The sequence below is a fragment of the Bos grunniens genome, chromosome 9 (assembly GCF_055505025.1).
Source record: "Bos grunniens cultivar Pamir isolate PY7600 chromosome 9, Bosgru_T2T1.0, whole genome shotgun sequence".
Lineage (NCBI taxonomy): Eukaryota > Metazoa > Chordata > Mammalia > Artiodactyla > Bovidae > Bos > Bos grunniens.
Window position 1 is genome coordinate 33,228,708 of NC_141173.1, and position 16,322 is coordinate 33,245,029.

At 42.1% G+C, this 16,322-nt stretch overlaps 1 protein-coding gene across 10 annotated transcripts in view; it reads left to right on the forward strand.

Moving 5' to 3' along the window:
• Positions 1-554: 554 nt before the first annotated feature.
• The window catches only part of CEP85L (centrosomal protein 85L), a 161,311-nt gene continuing 145,543 nt past the window's right edge, over positions 555-16,322 (forward strand). For 4 of the 10 annotated variants that reach the window (XM_086317128.1, XM_086317130.1, XM_086317136.1 and 1 more), the window contains exons 1-2: positions 13,668-14,096; positions 14,978-15,139. In XM_086317128.1, the coding sequence (XP_086173254.1) occupies positions 15,052-15,139 (88 nt within the window). In that variant the 5' untranslated portion in view covers positions 13,668-14,096; positions 14,978-15,051. Of the gene's footprint in view, positions 675-13,667; positions 14,097-14,977; positions 15,140-16,322 lie in introns of those variants that run through there. The other 6 variants (XM_086317135.1, XM_086317129.1, XM_086317131.1 and 3 more) reach the window with 3 other exon arrangements.

The window sequence follows — 16,322 nt, forward strand, 5'->3', positions numbered from 1 at the left end:
ATGGGTTAGGCGTTAATGAGGCAGTCACAGGCAACATGACAAAGCCCCCAGGGCATAGTAGATGGAGGGACCCTTAATGGCAGCTTGAGCAGCAAAAAACATCTCAAGGCTCAGGAATGGTGTGTTACGGACACAAGATCATACAAAGACTATTTACTGAACTAAATACCGAAGTATTTTTGAAACGACCAATATAGATTCCACCAACCTAAATCCAGTGTTTGTTTTGGTTTTATTCCAATGTGAGAATAATCTGGTCCTTTTTTTCTCCCAGAAACCACAGGATTCAGGTAAGTGGCGGTACGGGTTACTGGGAATCCATAAAAACCATCACTTTATACATGACCGTCTGCCCCTCACCTGGCAATCTGCCAATTCTCCCAGCGACTCCCTGGAGCAATACTCTGGGTCTGGCCTTCTGCCAGTTTGTGAAAAGGGATCGAGGCACGAGCTTCACTGTGGCTCTCTTTGCAGGTCTCCCTCAGCGGACCTTCTCCGGGAGCCGGCAGCCACCTCAGGAGAAAGCCATCTGGAAACTCTCGCCAAGTTTACCTCTTTAAGCAGGAGAACGCCCATACGAACCAAACATTCTAAGGAAATTCATCAGAACCCCTGGATGAAAGGGTAACAGGAAAGCGACAGCGTCTGGTACCGGCTTCTCCTGTATCAGGCAGGTACTTACAGGATGATAACCACCTCTGCTCTGAACACACGGAGATGTTACAGACAATGCTAACTAAGACTCATTTCCTCTAAGAAATGTTAAGCCATCTGTCCAAAGAGATGGTATGAGGATGAAAGTTCCTTAAAAAAAAAAAAAAAATGATGTGGTAAAGCCCAAACTCAAACCCAGAGCAAAAGTGGTGTTGATCTTCTATGCTTCGATTTTCTAGAAGCAGCTTCAGGCAGCAGGCTCCGCGGGCGGGTGAATTCAGGGGCCGTTTTAGGGCAAGCCGGGTGGGATTAGATGTTCCAGTGTGCACTGTGCTCCTAAGCCCGCTGTGATCTGAAACTGAGCTCTTGGGCCTGGGCCAGAAGCAGACTGACGTTCCAGGGTGAGCAAAGAAGGCAGCAGCCTTCAGGCAACCGCCGTGCAGAATTCTCTGGATAATGCCTTTGGCTCTGTTCTCTCTAACACTGGTCAGATGCTCCCAGTCCATCTGCGACCTCCTTAGTGTCTCTATAGGTGCGTCCTGCTGAAATTGTATATCTTTTTAAGATTCTGAAAATAAATCCTATCACTATCTTCTGGTGTTAGTTGAGAATAGTTATCTTTCAGTGGTTTTCACAGTATAAATAACTTGCCCAATATTACTAAGGCTCTATAACTTCATTAGGAGGTTATCTGTAATGAAAAAAAAAAAAAAGTACCTAATTAGGTAAAGACATGGAATATCCCAATTAGGAAAATGCCATATAAATTTATGTATATCATATATATCTTTTATAATTTATTTTGTCATCATCCATAATATATGTATGAGGAAGGAGTGTGAATTTAATTTGAGATGCTCTGTTCATTGTTAATTCATCTCAGATTCTCTATAAGCACTTATGATAATGAATGTATTTGATGTTCAGGTGGCTCTTCTGTGCTTTCATTTGCAGTTTTGCAGTTCAGTAATTGGCAATTCAGGGTGCAGAAAACATTTTTTAAAAGATCTCAATAAGTGTACTAAAAGTACAAATTGGTTATTCTAGGTTTTTAAAAACTTTTAAGTATTATTGAGTTGTAAGAAAAGTCTATAAGAAGTTATTCCTTCTGAATTCAGCTTTAGGTAGTATGTTAAAATAGATTCCCCCTAAATAACACTATAAAACATTATATATGTTTAGAAATACCTTGTCTATGGCTCAAAGTGGAGTAAAAAGTAGACCAATTTAAATGAATTAATTTTAACTTATTAGTTTAGATATGTCCAAATATCAGGTGATCCCCATTTTTTTCAAGACACATTCAGAAATGTGTCCCAAGTTTGGGACAGTGTGATATGTTAAAATTTTCAGATATAAGTGAAAAGATTAAATATCAACACATTATTGCTTAACCATAACACAAAACATGTTGCTTTGTCCACTTTCACATTCAACATATATTTATGATTACTAAAATGTGGTCATTATTGTACTACATTTTACTGTTTTAAAATTATCTATTAAAAAAAAAAAATACTGGCTCCAGAGTTTACAGATGGAATTTACATCAAGCTAGATGACTTCTCCAATCAGTATGCTGTTCATCAAAATAAAGTAAGAGTGAACCATAATATTAGATACTTGTAAGGACTGGAGCACAAAGTGACTCCATCTTTTCTGAGAGATAATTTGGGCTTAAAAACCCCCAAAGAGCCCTCACCTTATAAATATCTATGTATGTTTATAAAACAGAAAATTAAAAAGCTATAAGGCATTATAGTGAAGTAAGTCAAACTTTTACACCTAGCCCTACTTTTTCCTGCTCTACTTAGATATTCAACAAATATTAATATTTACTAAATGAGTAAGTAATGAACATTTATGTACTATCTTCTTTTGGTTTTTAATATGTATTATTTTTATAATCAGAAGAAATAACAAAGAAATTAGTTCCCCCATAAATCCAGAAACTATAGCTAGACTTTTCTTTTGTTTTCTGACTATAATACTTGTTAAAATTCCATTGACATTTTAGCCAATGTGTCCATTCTTTAAATTAACCCAGATCACTCTAGGGGTTGTTTTAGTGATATTAGCTTTATTTACAGTTCCTGAGATCCCTACATCCTCCTATTGTGTAAGAAAAATAGGAAAACTCTTTGGAATGAAAACTTACCAAAGTTAATAGAGCTATTGAATTGAATACTACCTACCACCTAGAAGTAACAAAATTACCGTGAAAACTGTCTTAATGTTTTAAAATTATTTGAGTGGTGAAGTTGTAACCTATTAACTACTCTTAATTAGTTAATTAAATTCTGTGGGCCTCAGTGAACTCAATAAGCTGCCCAAGTCTGTAGTCTGCTTCTGGAAGCACTTTGGATAGTGGTAAACTTGTTTCGGAGAAGGCAATGGCACCCCACTCCAGTACTTTTGCCTAGAAAATCTCATGGACGGAGGAGCCTGGTAGGCTGCAGTCCATGGGGTTGCTAGAGTCGGACACGACTGAGCGACTTCACTTTTACTTTTCACTCTCATGCATTGGAGAAGGAAATGGCAACCCACTCCAGTGTTCTTGCCTGGAGAATCCCAGGGACGGGGGAGCCTGGTGGGCTGCCGTCTATGGGGTCACACAGAGTCAGACACGACTGAAGCGACTTAGCAGCAGCAGCAGCAAACTTGTTTAATTGGGAGAGCCGCCACCGGCACCAGCCAAGGCAGGACTATTGAGGACTTTGTCCAGTGAGTTTCAAGTGTGCCCAAGTGGCATTCTGAGTGCACTCAAACCTGTTGTTCCTCTCAATCTTGTCTTCCTCTGCATTTATCTGTATCATTGGAGTCAATTCACATTGCTCTGTGCTGCCTTTCTGATTACTCATTCTTGGTTGACAGCACTCAGAAACATTTTTATCAGGCTCCAAGAACCCCCATTTTACTACTTAAACAGATACATAGACGAAAACCCACTCCTTTATATCTTTATCTTCACAGGTTGTTTCAGTTGGGCTCTCTGGGAAGCAGATGCTAAAACGGAGTTAGGATGCAAGGCGTTTATTAGAGATAACACCTGCAAAAGATGAAGAGGCAGGAAATAGGATTGGAAAGGAAAGACTCAGACCGCAGTGCATATCTGATGGGGTCTCAGTCAATCCAGTGGGGAGCTAGAGAATAAAGGCTGGTAATTGGAAGGGTTCTGCATTGGAAACACTAGTACGCCCCAGTACCTCTGCCATGCTTCGTCACTGGCTGGGGCTCTCCAGGAAAAGAGGCCTCCACTCAAGAGCTGAGGCAGACTCCTCATGTGTTAACAGCTTGTGGACTGACCACCCTTGTGGGTGAACATCAAGGTCTTTCTTGAAGGGAAATCAGAGGGAAGCAACTCTAGTTAGTACTGCTTCATCAATTGAATTTCTGTATTGTCTCACCTCTGTAATTTTAAACTCTACATGCTACCTGTTCACTGTAACACCCTATCTTTCCACTGTTCATCCCCTTATTCTCATTATATCTGCTCTTCGCTTTTGTGTGAAACTTTCACTCCCCTACTCCCTCCACCTTCTCTAAACATTTCACCCTCTCTTGACATCACTGCTTTCTCCAGGTAGGCTAGACCATGTTCCTCATCACTTCATCCATTCTCCAGCCAATATCCTTAAATTCTCTGCCCCTTTTCCTTAGTGCCCACAATGCAAAACCATGTTTATCCATCTGCCTTCTTTATTCCTACACTTAAGCTGATCGGCACAGCTAAAGAAAATCATACAATAGTACAGATTAATGTCACATAGTTTCCAGTCTTGGCTGAACCCTAAACACTGTACAGAAATCCTATAATTAGATTCTTCCTTCTCATATGGCACCTGAAGGAAAAATCTTATAATTTTTGTTTTGCAACATGTTAATAAACATGATGGGGAAAGTTCCTTAGGGTAGATCTGAATTCTACCTTTACTGCTTGTGTGAATTTGTTTAACTTCTCCAGGTCTTTTTCCCTCCATCTTTAAAATGGAGCTATTATTAGCTGCTGATGACATTGTTTTCAGGATTACATAAAATATTGAACCAGTTTAGTGAAAATTCTCAAATCATTGACAGTACAGACCCTAAGGTTTTCCCCCCACTAACTGACCAACTGTAATCTACTGAAAACCCCTCTTTCCACTAAGTACATCCCAATCTAATTTCATAACATTTGGACATTTTAAGTTATTAAACCAGTCCTCTTTCTCCATTGGGGTAGCTTAGGAAACTGTGTGTGCCTTTAGTGAAGGCATGATCAGCTTTCTTGAACTCCACAATTTCCTCCTTCCACTTAACACTTGGTGTCTGAAAAGGAAGACACAGAAGAATTTGTTTCTTCATAAACTGTCAAGGTTGCTATCCTGCTTTCACTGTAAATGACCTTGAATCTTTTCTATAGGCTCAGCATGACCAGGTTCAGTTCAGTTCAGTCGCTCAGTCGTGTCTGACTCGACTCTTTGTGACCTCATGAATTGCAGCACACCAGGCCTCCCTGTCTATCACCAACTCCCGGAGTTCACTCAGACTCATGTCCATCAAGTCAGTGATGCCATCCAGCCATCTCATTCTCTGTTGTCCCCTTTTCCTCCTGCCCCCAATCCCTCCCAGCATCACAGTCTTTTCCAATGAGTCAACTCTTCGCATGAGGTGGCCAAAGTACTGGAGTTTCAGCTTTAGCATCATTCCTTCCAAAGAAACCCCAGGGCTGATCCCCTTCAGAATGGACTGGTTGGATCTCCTTGCAGTCCAAGGGACTCTCAAGAGTCTTCTCCAACATGACCAGGTAGTGACTGTAATAATTTCCACTGACAAAGAGATCAGTTATAAGCAGTTCAAGTAAACATTGATGGTCCCTGGAAGACTAAACTTTATATTTTGGCTTAATTTAATTCTTTCCAGTCTCACCTCCCACCCAAAGGACCACTCCATTATTCAAGTGATCCATATCTTACCTACTTTCTCATCAGCCATTGCAACCCAACCCTGGAGCCAAAGGTATAGTTAAGACTCATTTTCTGTTGTTGTTCAGTTGCTCAGTCGTGTCTGACTCTTTGTGACCCCATGGACTGCAGTATGCCAGGCTTCCCTGTCCTTCATCATCTCTTGGAGCTTGCTCAAACTGGTGTCCATTGAGATGGTGATGCCATCCAATAATCTTATCCTCGGTCATCCCCTTCTCCTCCTGTTTTCAATCTTTCCCAGCATCGAGGTCTTTTCTAATGAGTCAGTTCTTCACATCAGGTGGTAAAAGCATTGGAGCTTCAGCTTCAGCTTCAGCATCAGTTCTTCCAAAGAATATTCAGGATTGATCTCCTTTAGGATTGACTGGTTTGATCTCTTTGCAGTCTGAGGGACTCTCAAGAGTCTTCTCCATTTTTCTGTATCTCTAAGGAATCAAGGGCTTGAGATGACGTGTCCTCACCCTCTTGGCCTGGTTATACCACCCAGCCACCTCTCCCTAATCTTTCTTTTGCTATTTTGGTAGTTTTGGGCAGAGACAGGAAACCCAGTAGCTGAGCAAACATCCACATGGGAAGTTCAGGGAATCAGAGCCTAGAATGAAGTCTTCTATGAACTTAGACCCAAAGAATTTGGTAAATGTTTTGCAAAAGTGCATCATTTCACTATAACCTGAAATAATTAGTAACCCCAAAGGGTCAGGAAAAGCTATCAATCAGTACTTTATAGTATTCTGATATATCATTCTGATACAAAGTAAGGCAATGGCACCCCACTCCAGTACTCTTGCCTGGAAAATCCCATGGATAGACGAGCCTGGTAGGCTGCAGTCCATGGGGTCACTATGAGTCAGACATGACTGAGCGACTTCACTTTGACTTTTCACTTTCATGCATTGGAGGAGGAAATGGCAACCCACTCCAGTGTTCTTGCCTGGAGAATCCCAGGGACGGGGGAGCCTGGTGGGCTGCCGTCTATGGGGTCGCACAGAGTCGGACACGACTGAAGCGACTTAGCAGCAACCTCACTGTACGCATCAATGCTGTTGTTTTCTTGGTGAGGTATATCAGGACTCCATTTCTAGATTGTATGTTGGTGTAACTAATATACGGTGCATACATGCATTTTTCTAAGCACACTACAAGTATTAACTCATTTAATATGCACAAATGTCCTATTCAGTTCAGTTCAGTCGCTCAGTCGTGTCCAACTCTTTGTGACCCCATGAATCGCAGCACGCCAGGCCTCCCTGTCCATCACCAACTCCTGGAGTTTACCCAAACTCACGTCCATCGAGTTGGTGATGCCATCTAGCCATCTCATCCTCTGTCATCCCCTTCTCCTCCTGCCCCCAATCCCTCCCAGCATCAGGGTCCTTTCCAATGAGTCAACTGTTTGCATGAGGTGGTCAAAGTACTGGAGTTTCAACTTCAACATCAGTCCTTCCAATGAATATTCAGGACTGGTCTCCTTTAGGATGGACTGCTTGGATCTCCTTGCAGTCCAAGGGACTCTCAAGAATCTTCTCTAACACCACAGTTTAAAAGCATCAATTCTTCAGAGCTCAGCTTTCTTCACAGTCCAACTCACATCCATACATGACCACAGGAAAAACCATAGCCTTGACTAGATGGACCTTTGTTGCAAAGTAATGTCTCTGCTTTTCAATATGCTATCTAGGTTGGTCATAACTTTCCTTCCAAGGAGTAAGCGTCTTTTAATTTCATGGCTGCAGTCACCATCTGCAATGATTTTGGAGCCCAGAAAAATAAAGTCTGACACTGTTTCCACTGTTTCCCCATCTATTTCCCATGAAGTGGTGGGACCGGATGCCATGATCTTCGTTTTCTGAATGTTGAGCTTTAAGCCAACTTTTTCACTCTCCACTTTCACTTTCATCAAGAGGCTTTTTAGTTCCTCTTCACTTTCTGCCATAAGGGTGGTGTCATCTACATATCTGAGGTTATTGATATTTCTCCCGGCAATCTTGATTCCATCTTCTGCTTCTTCCAGCCCAGCATTTCTCATGATGTACTCTGCATATAAGTTAAATAAGCAGGGCGACAATATACAGCCTTGACGTACTCCTTTTCATATTTGGAACCAGTCTGTTGTTCCATGTCCAGTTCTAACTGTTGCTTCCTGACCTGCATACAGATTTCTCAAGAGGCAGATCAAGTGGTCTGGTATTCCCATCTCTTTCAGAATTTTCCACAGTTTATTGTGATCCACACAGTCCAAGGCATAGTTAATAAAGCAGAAATAGATGTTTTTCTGGAACTTTCTTGCTTTTTTTATGATCCAGCAGATGTTGGCAATTTGATCTCTGGTTCCTCTGCCTTTTCTAAAACCAACTTGAACATCTGAATGTTCACGGTTCACGTACTGCTGAAGCCTGGCTTGGAGAATTTTGAGCATTAGTTTACTAGCATGTGAGATGAGTGCAATTGTGCAGTAGTTTGAGCATTCTTTGGCATTGCCTTTCTTTGGGATTGGAATGAAAACTGACCTTTTCCAGTCCTGTGGCCACTGCTGAGTTTTCCAAATTTGCTGGCATATTGAGTGCAGCACTTTCACAGCATCATCTTTCAGGATTTGGAATAGCTCAACTGGAATTCCATCACCTCCACTATCTTTGTTCACAGTGATGCTTTCTAAGGCCCACTTGACCTCACATTCCAGGATTTCTGGCTCTAGGTGAGTGATCACACCATTGTGATAATCAGGGTCGTGAAGATCTTTTTTGTACAGTTCTTCTGTGTATTCTTGCCACCTCTTCTTAATACCTTATGCTTCTGTTAGGTCCATACCATTTCTGTCCTTTATTGAGCCCATCTTTGCATGAAATGTTCCCTTGGTATCTCTGATTTTCTTGAAGAGATCTGTAGTCTTTCCCATTCTGTTGTTTTCCTCTATTTCTTTGCATTGATCGCTGAGGAAGGCTTTCTTATCTCTCCTTGCTGTTCTTTGGAACTCTGCATTCAGATGTGTATATCTTTCCTTTTCTCCTTTGCTTTTTGCTTCTCTTCTTTTCACAGCTATGTCCTATTAGGTAGTTACTATTGTCATCCACAAATTAAAGATAAGGAAACTGATCCACAGACAGGTTAATTAACCTATATCTCTTCTACTCACTTTTGTATTGTTGTTGAGTACTAAGTCATTCTGACTCTTTGTGACCTCATGGACTACAGATGCCAGACTCCTCTGTTCTCCACTATCTCCTGGAGTTTGCTCAAACTCATGTCCATTGAGTTGGTGATGATATCTAATCATTTCATCCTCTGTCATCCCCTTCTCTTCCTGCCTTCAATGTTTCCCAGCATCAGGGTCTTTTCCAATGAGTCAGCTCTTCGCATCAGGTGGCCAAAGTATTGAAGTTTCAGCTTGAACATTAGTCCTTTGTATAGTCGAATGTATCTGCTAAGAATCCGATTGCAATTTTCAAACCCATCATCAAGTGAAAAAGTTTCTGAGTTTTCTTTTTTTCATTATTTTAAATTATTATTTGAGATTACAACAACACATAATAAATCTAGTAACTTGTCATTTTTGTGATCTGGAAGAAGTTATATATCATAGTCCTTGTCACACCTTTGATACACCAGAAGTATCTGTACCTTGGAATTTTTCAGACTTCATCCACAAAGTTCCTATCAAGTGGCAACTGTTCTTTAGGAACTCTTTCAGTTGTTATTGGTTGGTTTAATTTTTCTACATTTTGTTGGTTTTGAAATTTTATTTTTTTGTAAACATTACACTCTCTTGAGGTTGCTTATATTATGTACCATATGTTTTCCTAATTTTAAAATATCACATATCCATTGTTACATCACTTCTTTGTTCACTGGTTGTTTGCTCAATATGATACGTTTATATAAGAAAAATACATGTAAGATAGTTTAAACTTAATGAGTTTAGAGATTTATACCCAAAGAATTTAAGATTTATGAATGCAACATATATTTTTATTTTCAAATAATGTCTTTTTAATGCAATATTTCAAATGAGGAATTTAATACAGATCTGACAGTAAATTTTTAGTCCTATTTTCCTCTTTTTAAAGTCCTTTTTCAAAACATTAAATATGCAAATTTCACCTAAGCAACTGTATTTATACACATATATACACACACAAGCATATACAGTCACTATTTTCATTACTTGTATTATCTCTACTAAGAAAAATTACTAAAATATTGAAGTTCAATAATAAATGTCTTGGGCTTCCCAGGTGACTCAGTGGTAAAGAATCCACCTTCCAGTGCAGGAGACTCTGGAGACGTGGATTCACTCCTTGAGTTGGGAAGATCCCCTGGAGGAGGAAATGGCAACCCACTGAAGTATTCTTGCTGGGATTATCCCCTGGACAGAGGAGCCTAGGGCTACAGTCCATTGGGTTGCAAAGAGCAGGACACAACTGAGCAAGCAAGCAAATAATGTCAGAATGTGTATTAATAGGATTCTCCTTATGGTCTTTACTTACTATCCCAATGAAACAAAAACATGCTGGTTTATAACATTGGCCTTAATAATGGTTAGGTAGTCCTCAGTCTCTCAATCTTTTGCTATGATTAATTTTAATCATTCTGAGAACCATGGATACTGGGTGTATCATAGATGTGGCTGGAAATCTCAATTCAGTATATGGTTGACCCTTGAAAAATCAGGTTTGAACTGTGTGGTATGGCTTATATGTAGATTTTTTTTTTCAATAGTAAATATTGCAGTATTACAGAATCCTTGGTTGGTTGAATCCTTAGATGCCACAATGTGGATACTGAGGAGTTGGGGATGAGGATTCAGGGCGACTGTATTTTATACTTGGAAATACCTACTGTGCAGAGGGTAACCCCTGTGTTGCTTAAGGATCAACTATGTTCATAATGCGTATGATTTTTTAAAAATGATGGTTACAGTTTACTTCATATGCATAGTATTTTTAGTATTTCAATTATTTTAATTGCATTAGCTCTCTATCCTCTCAAGTTTAATTAGTAGGAACACAAAAAATTTATCCTTGGTGGTGCCAACTGCCAAAATAGCAACATGTTTTTCAATTTCTATTTAGTACAGAGCATATTTTACATAGTCTCAACTTCACACTTTTTTTGGTGTATGTAGTGGCATGCCTTTCAATTTGATAAAAACATAGAAGAACTGAGTAAAATATTTTTTAGAAACACTGCTTAGAATTGAGTGAAAGTTGGCAGAGTTTTAGAATAACAGTAAGTATATATTAACTCACAAAGGACTGAGATATATTTGTAATAGTTCATACATGTCTTAGATCTGTATAAAAAAGTTTGGTATGTAATAAATTCTATACCTAATATGAGAATATAGTAATTATAAATCATGAAAAAAGAATACTTTCATATAATTCTATAGCTTCTGATAATTCATGTTAGAATTTACTTTTTTAGGTTTCTTTTTGAACCTATACTATTCAATTATCATATTACATGGGTTAATGCACATTTAAATCACAGAGAGGAAACAACTGCATTCTTTTTTTCATATTTCTATCACTTTCTAGCCTTAGAAACAGTTGACCCTTGATCAGTTGTTCAGGATTTGGAGAAATAAGTGGAACTCTACCTGTGGGAGACTAAATGTAAAACTGCAATCAGATAAATTACAAAATACCTAGATGTAGATTAACCTCTAAAAGTTTTAGAAAAAGCAGAGAATTCCAGAAAAGCATCTACTTTGCTTTATTGACTATTTCAAAGCCTTTGTGTGCTGCTGCTGCTAAGTCACTTCAGTTGTGTCCGACTCTGTGAGACCCCATAGACAGCAGCCCACCAGGCTCCCCCGTCCCTGGGATTCTCCAGGCAAGAACACTGGAGTGGGTTGCCATTTCCTTCTCCAATGCATGAAAGTAAAAAGTGAAAGTGAAGTCGTTCAGTCGTGTCCGACTCTTAGCGACCCTATGGACTGCAGCCTACCAGGCTCCTCCATCCATGGGATTTTCCAGGCAAGAGTATTGGAGTGGGTTGCCATTGCTTTCTCCTAAAGCCTTTGTGTAGGTCACAACAAACTGTGGAAAATTCTTAAAGAGATGGGAATACCAGACCACCTTATCTGGCTCCTGAGAAATCTGTATGCAGGTCAAGAAGCAACATTTAGAGCTGGACATGGAACAACAGACTGGTTCCAAATTGGAAAAGAAGTACATCGAGGCTGTATATTGTCACATTGCTTATTTAACTTATATGCAGAGTACATCATGTGAAATGCCAGGCTGGATGAAGCCCAAGCTGGAATCAAGATTGCAGGGAGAAACATCAATAACCTCAGATATGCAGATAACACCACCCTTATGGCAGAAAGTGAAGAGGAACTAAAGAACCTCTTGATTAAAGTGAAAGAGGAGAGTGAAAAAGTTGGCTTAAAACTTAACATTCAAAAAACGAAGATTATGGTCTCTGATCCCACCACTTCATAGATGGGGAAATAATGGAAACAGTGAGACTTTATTTTCTTGGGCTCCAAAATCACTGCAGATGGTGACTGCAGCCATGAAATTACAAGATGTTTGTTCCTTCGAAGAAAAGCTATGACCAACCTAGACAGCATGTTAAAAAGCAGAGACATTACTGACAAGGATCTGTCTAGTCAAAGCTATGGTTTTTCCAGTAGTCATATATGGATGTGAGAGTCGGACTGTAAGAAATCTGAGCACTGAAGAACTGGTGGTTTTGAACTGTGGTATTGGAGAAGACTCTTGAGAGTCCCTTGGGCTGCAAGGAGATCAAACCAGGCAATCCTAAAGGAAATCAGTCCTGAGTCTTCATTGGAAGGACTGATACTGAAGCTGAAGCTCCAATACTTTGGCCACCTCATGAGAAGAGCTGACTCATTGGAAAAGACCCTGATGCTGGGAAAGATTGAAGGCAGGAGGAGAAGGGGGTGACAGAGGATGGGACGGTTGGATGGCATCACCGACTCAATGGACACCAGTTTGAGCAAGCTCTGGAAGATGGTGAAAGACAGGGAAGCCTGGCATGCTGCATTCCATGGAGTCACAAAGAGTTGGATACGACTGAGAGACTGAACTAACTGAACCGAATACAAACATGAGGGCTTTGTTAGCAAACATCCAAAACAGGAAAAAGCATCACTGTGGTCAAAGCTTGTTAAGAGTTAGCAACCTGCTTCCTGGTTTACCGGATTCATCAGCCAGGTCCAGAGCTCAATTCCTTCTACAGTGCTTAACCAGTATTTATTAAATGCACTATTTTAAGGGTTATAAATATTGCCAGTGAAAAGGAAGATTTAAAGAGGATGCTGCACCTTTTTGTCCTTCCTCAGGATACCTGCTCTTGCACTCTGGGTTCAGGTGAAGGGTGGAATCTGACCAGGCAGAGAAGAACGTGAAGGTGTAGTTGCCCTCCCATTACATACTTTGGTGTCATTTTGACTCCTGATTGCTTATCTGAAACACTGAGCTACTAGATTAAAATTGACAGCCCCTCCCTGAACCCCCTGGTACTTATTTACCTCGGGTCTTTTTTCCTGGTTTTTTTTTTTTTTTTTCTGCACTCGTGTCCATGTTGTAGATATTTTGGTACCCTCTCCCCGCCTCGGTTGTAAATTGAGGAAAATGACCTCTTTACTATCCTCCACAATGATCAATAAACGATGCTTATAGAATGCATGACGACAACTTTAATTTCAACCCCAACCCTCTTTTATCACAAGCAGTCTTGATGTGAAGGCAGGTCTTCCATGCCTTTTTCTGAAAGGTGCCCCGGAGGGCCTGAGGGCTTAACCAACGGAGCGGGGAACCTCAAGACAAGTCCCTGACCCAAGTTCCGCCCTTTCCTCACCGCACTGAGCGCTGGGATGGGAAAAGAGGGATACAGCAGGTATGTCGGACTGACTATTCGCAAACTGCGGAGCAAAGGGGCTTGATGGTACCCACCTGGAACGGCCCGCAGGCCCCGCCCCGCGCCGCGCACGCCTTTTGTAAGCGCACTAAGCCCCGCCCCCTCCAGGCCCCGCCCCTGCCCGGCTCCGGCTCCGGCTCCGGCTCGGGCTCCGCCAGCGGAGGGGGTGGAGAGAAGCCGCAGCTGCAACTTCGTCTGGAGCCTCGCAGCCTGGGCTCGGCCGGGGACCGAGCCGCCGTCACCGCGGAGCCGCCGCTTCCCTGGCCCGGGCCTCAGCACAGCTGGGCTGACCATGGCAGCCGCCGCCGCCGCCGCGACGAATCCGGCCCCTGCGCCCCCTTCCCGTCGCTGAGCGGCCGTTGCTCAGCCCACCCGCTCGCCCCGCCTCGCGGGTGCCGCCGCAGCTCAGGCTCCGCACAAGTTTCCGCCTCCGAAGAAGCAGAAGGCAAAGGCAGCGGAGGACGGGCGTGGGGAATCGGGCGCCCCCGGCCCACTCAGCACTCCCGCCCGCGATGTGGGGGCGCTTCCTGGCCTCTGAGGCCGGCGGCCCGGACAGCCCCGGCGAAGCCCGCAGCTTCCCCGCGGGTAAGTAACTGGACAGGCCGCCGGTCGGGGTGGGGGTCGCGGCCGACCGCGGCGCCCTGGGGACCCCGCCGCCGCCGCTCCCCTCCCTCCTCCGGCCTGGCTTCCCCCCTAGCCGCGCGCCCGCCCTCCCGCCAGCCCGGTTTCCTCCCGGCTGCCGACACCCAGCCGGGCGGGCTGACATCTGGCTGCCCGCCTCCCCGGCCAGATCCGTCCGGCATCGCGGCGCGCCGGCCCGGCGTGGCTCCGTGTCCCGGCCGCTCCTCGTCGGGCCTCAGCCCCAGCGCCCAACTTACAGCTCACTTGGGCCTCCTCGGATTGGGCTTTGTTGTGCGTCCCCCTCCCTTTTTTCTCGGGTGGGGTGTGGGGACGTGGGTAACGGGGCTCCCGGAGATCCGGGCTGGAAGGTCGCTGCGACCGTGCTGCAGCGGCGGCGTTGCGGCGCGCTCCAGGGGCGCCGGGATCTGCTGCAGCCGCTCCCGCAGACCTTACTGGAGGGCGCGTTTGAGGGTGGGAGGAGGCTGCTGGGGATGTCTGGATTGCTGGTGCCCGCCCAGGGGTCCATCTCCTCACTGAAACCTGGTCACCGCCCAGCAGTTCTCTCTGGAGGACACGTCCTGCCAAAGCCAATCGATCTTTGAGCAAGAGGGGATGTTAATTCGTTTGCCTGTTCCTGGCCTTTTCGGGGAAAATTTGGGTTTTGCCGCGTTGGGTGTGTGAAGGGAACTGTTTTGTAATGCAGAGCCATTTCATGCCTGCATCACTTGAAAGTTGTGTAGGAGCCACCAAATTAGAATAAATCGTCTCCTGATTAGGAATGTAGAAAATAAGACTTGGTTATCTGATATTGACAAGTTACATGACGTTGGCTGTTTTTTTTTCAGGCGCTTTAATTTAATCTTAATTGTATTTTGAGCCACCCACCTCCCCTCCCTGCGCCCCAGAAGCTGCAAGTTATATGGATCATTTATCCAGAAAAAGCCGCCATATGTACATACACAAAAATTTTCCTGCAACTCCAGGTGCTTCTAGGACTCCTCTGTTAGGTAACCTCTTGTTACACAAAATGTTTGAGCTCTACTTGTGTAACTGACATTTTAGTATACATTTTCAAGGCGATTTGCAAACAAAACAATATTTGGAAGTGGTTTTTTGTTGGTAGTATTTTTGCTATTTAAAAAATATCAGACACAAACTCAGATTTCTATTAAAATTTCAAATAATACAGTTCTGTGATACTTTAAAAATTAGTGATTTTTTTTTTTAGACAGATAATTTTCTCAGGTTTATTTTCTCAGGGTGTAATTGACATTTAGAAATTGTAATATACTTAATATGTGCAACTTGGTTTTGATATATACATGTGTATATACACATTGTGAAATGATCTCCACAGCCAACTAGTTGACCTATCCATCACCTTATAGTTACAGGTTTTTTGTGTGTCATGTGTTTGGTGAGAAAACTTTAAGATTTACCCTCTTAACATTTCAAGCATATAATAATACACTTTTAACTGTAGTGGCATAATGTACCATTAGATCTAGACATAAATAAACTTTCAAATTCAGAGTTAGATTTGAAATTGTTCTCTTAAATTTGGTCCTGCAATGCTTTTAGAAATAAGATAATTTAATGTAGGCATGAGTTTAGTAAAAAAAAAAAAAAAGTAGGAAATTATTTTCTCTATAATTTATACCATTTGTCGTAAGAGGAGGAGACAGGAGTTAAGAGGTTTCTGATACTCATTGGTTATTTACAAATTCTGCAATCACAGTAACTTCAGTCAGTGAGAAGGCACTTCATTATCCCCAGAGGCTGGAGGGAGTGGTTTCAATTTATCTGTATATGTCAGAAGCCATCTGTAATGTCTTTGCAAATTAACCTCTTAAAATTTATTTTTATTTGTTATAATAACATGTTTGAAGGCATAATATCATCCAAGCATTGTATCCATTTATTCCATTGTTTTTTAGGGAGAAGAAAACATCGTAGTGCTTAGAAATTGTTAATTAACTGAATAAAGGACTTGGAGGTTATATTGCAGCCTCTAAACTTTTGCTGTGTCAAAGAATATTGTGGAAGAAGATACTTTATAAATATCCAAATTTAGTAAATTCAGACAGTATGTCTTTATAACACATTTATTTTATCTAATCTTTGACAGTAATAAATCTTTGGTAAGTCAGGGCATGTCTTTCCAATACAATTTTTCTTCAGCTGTGTGCT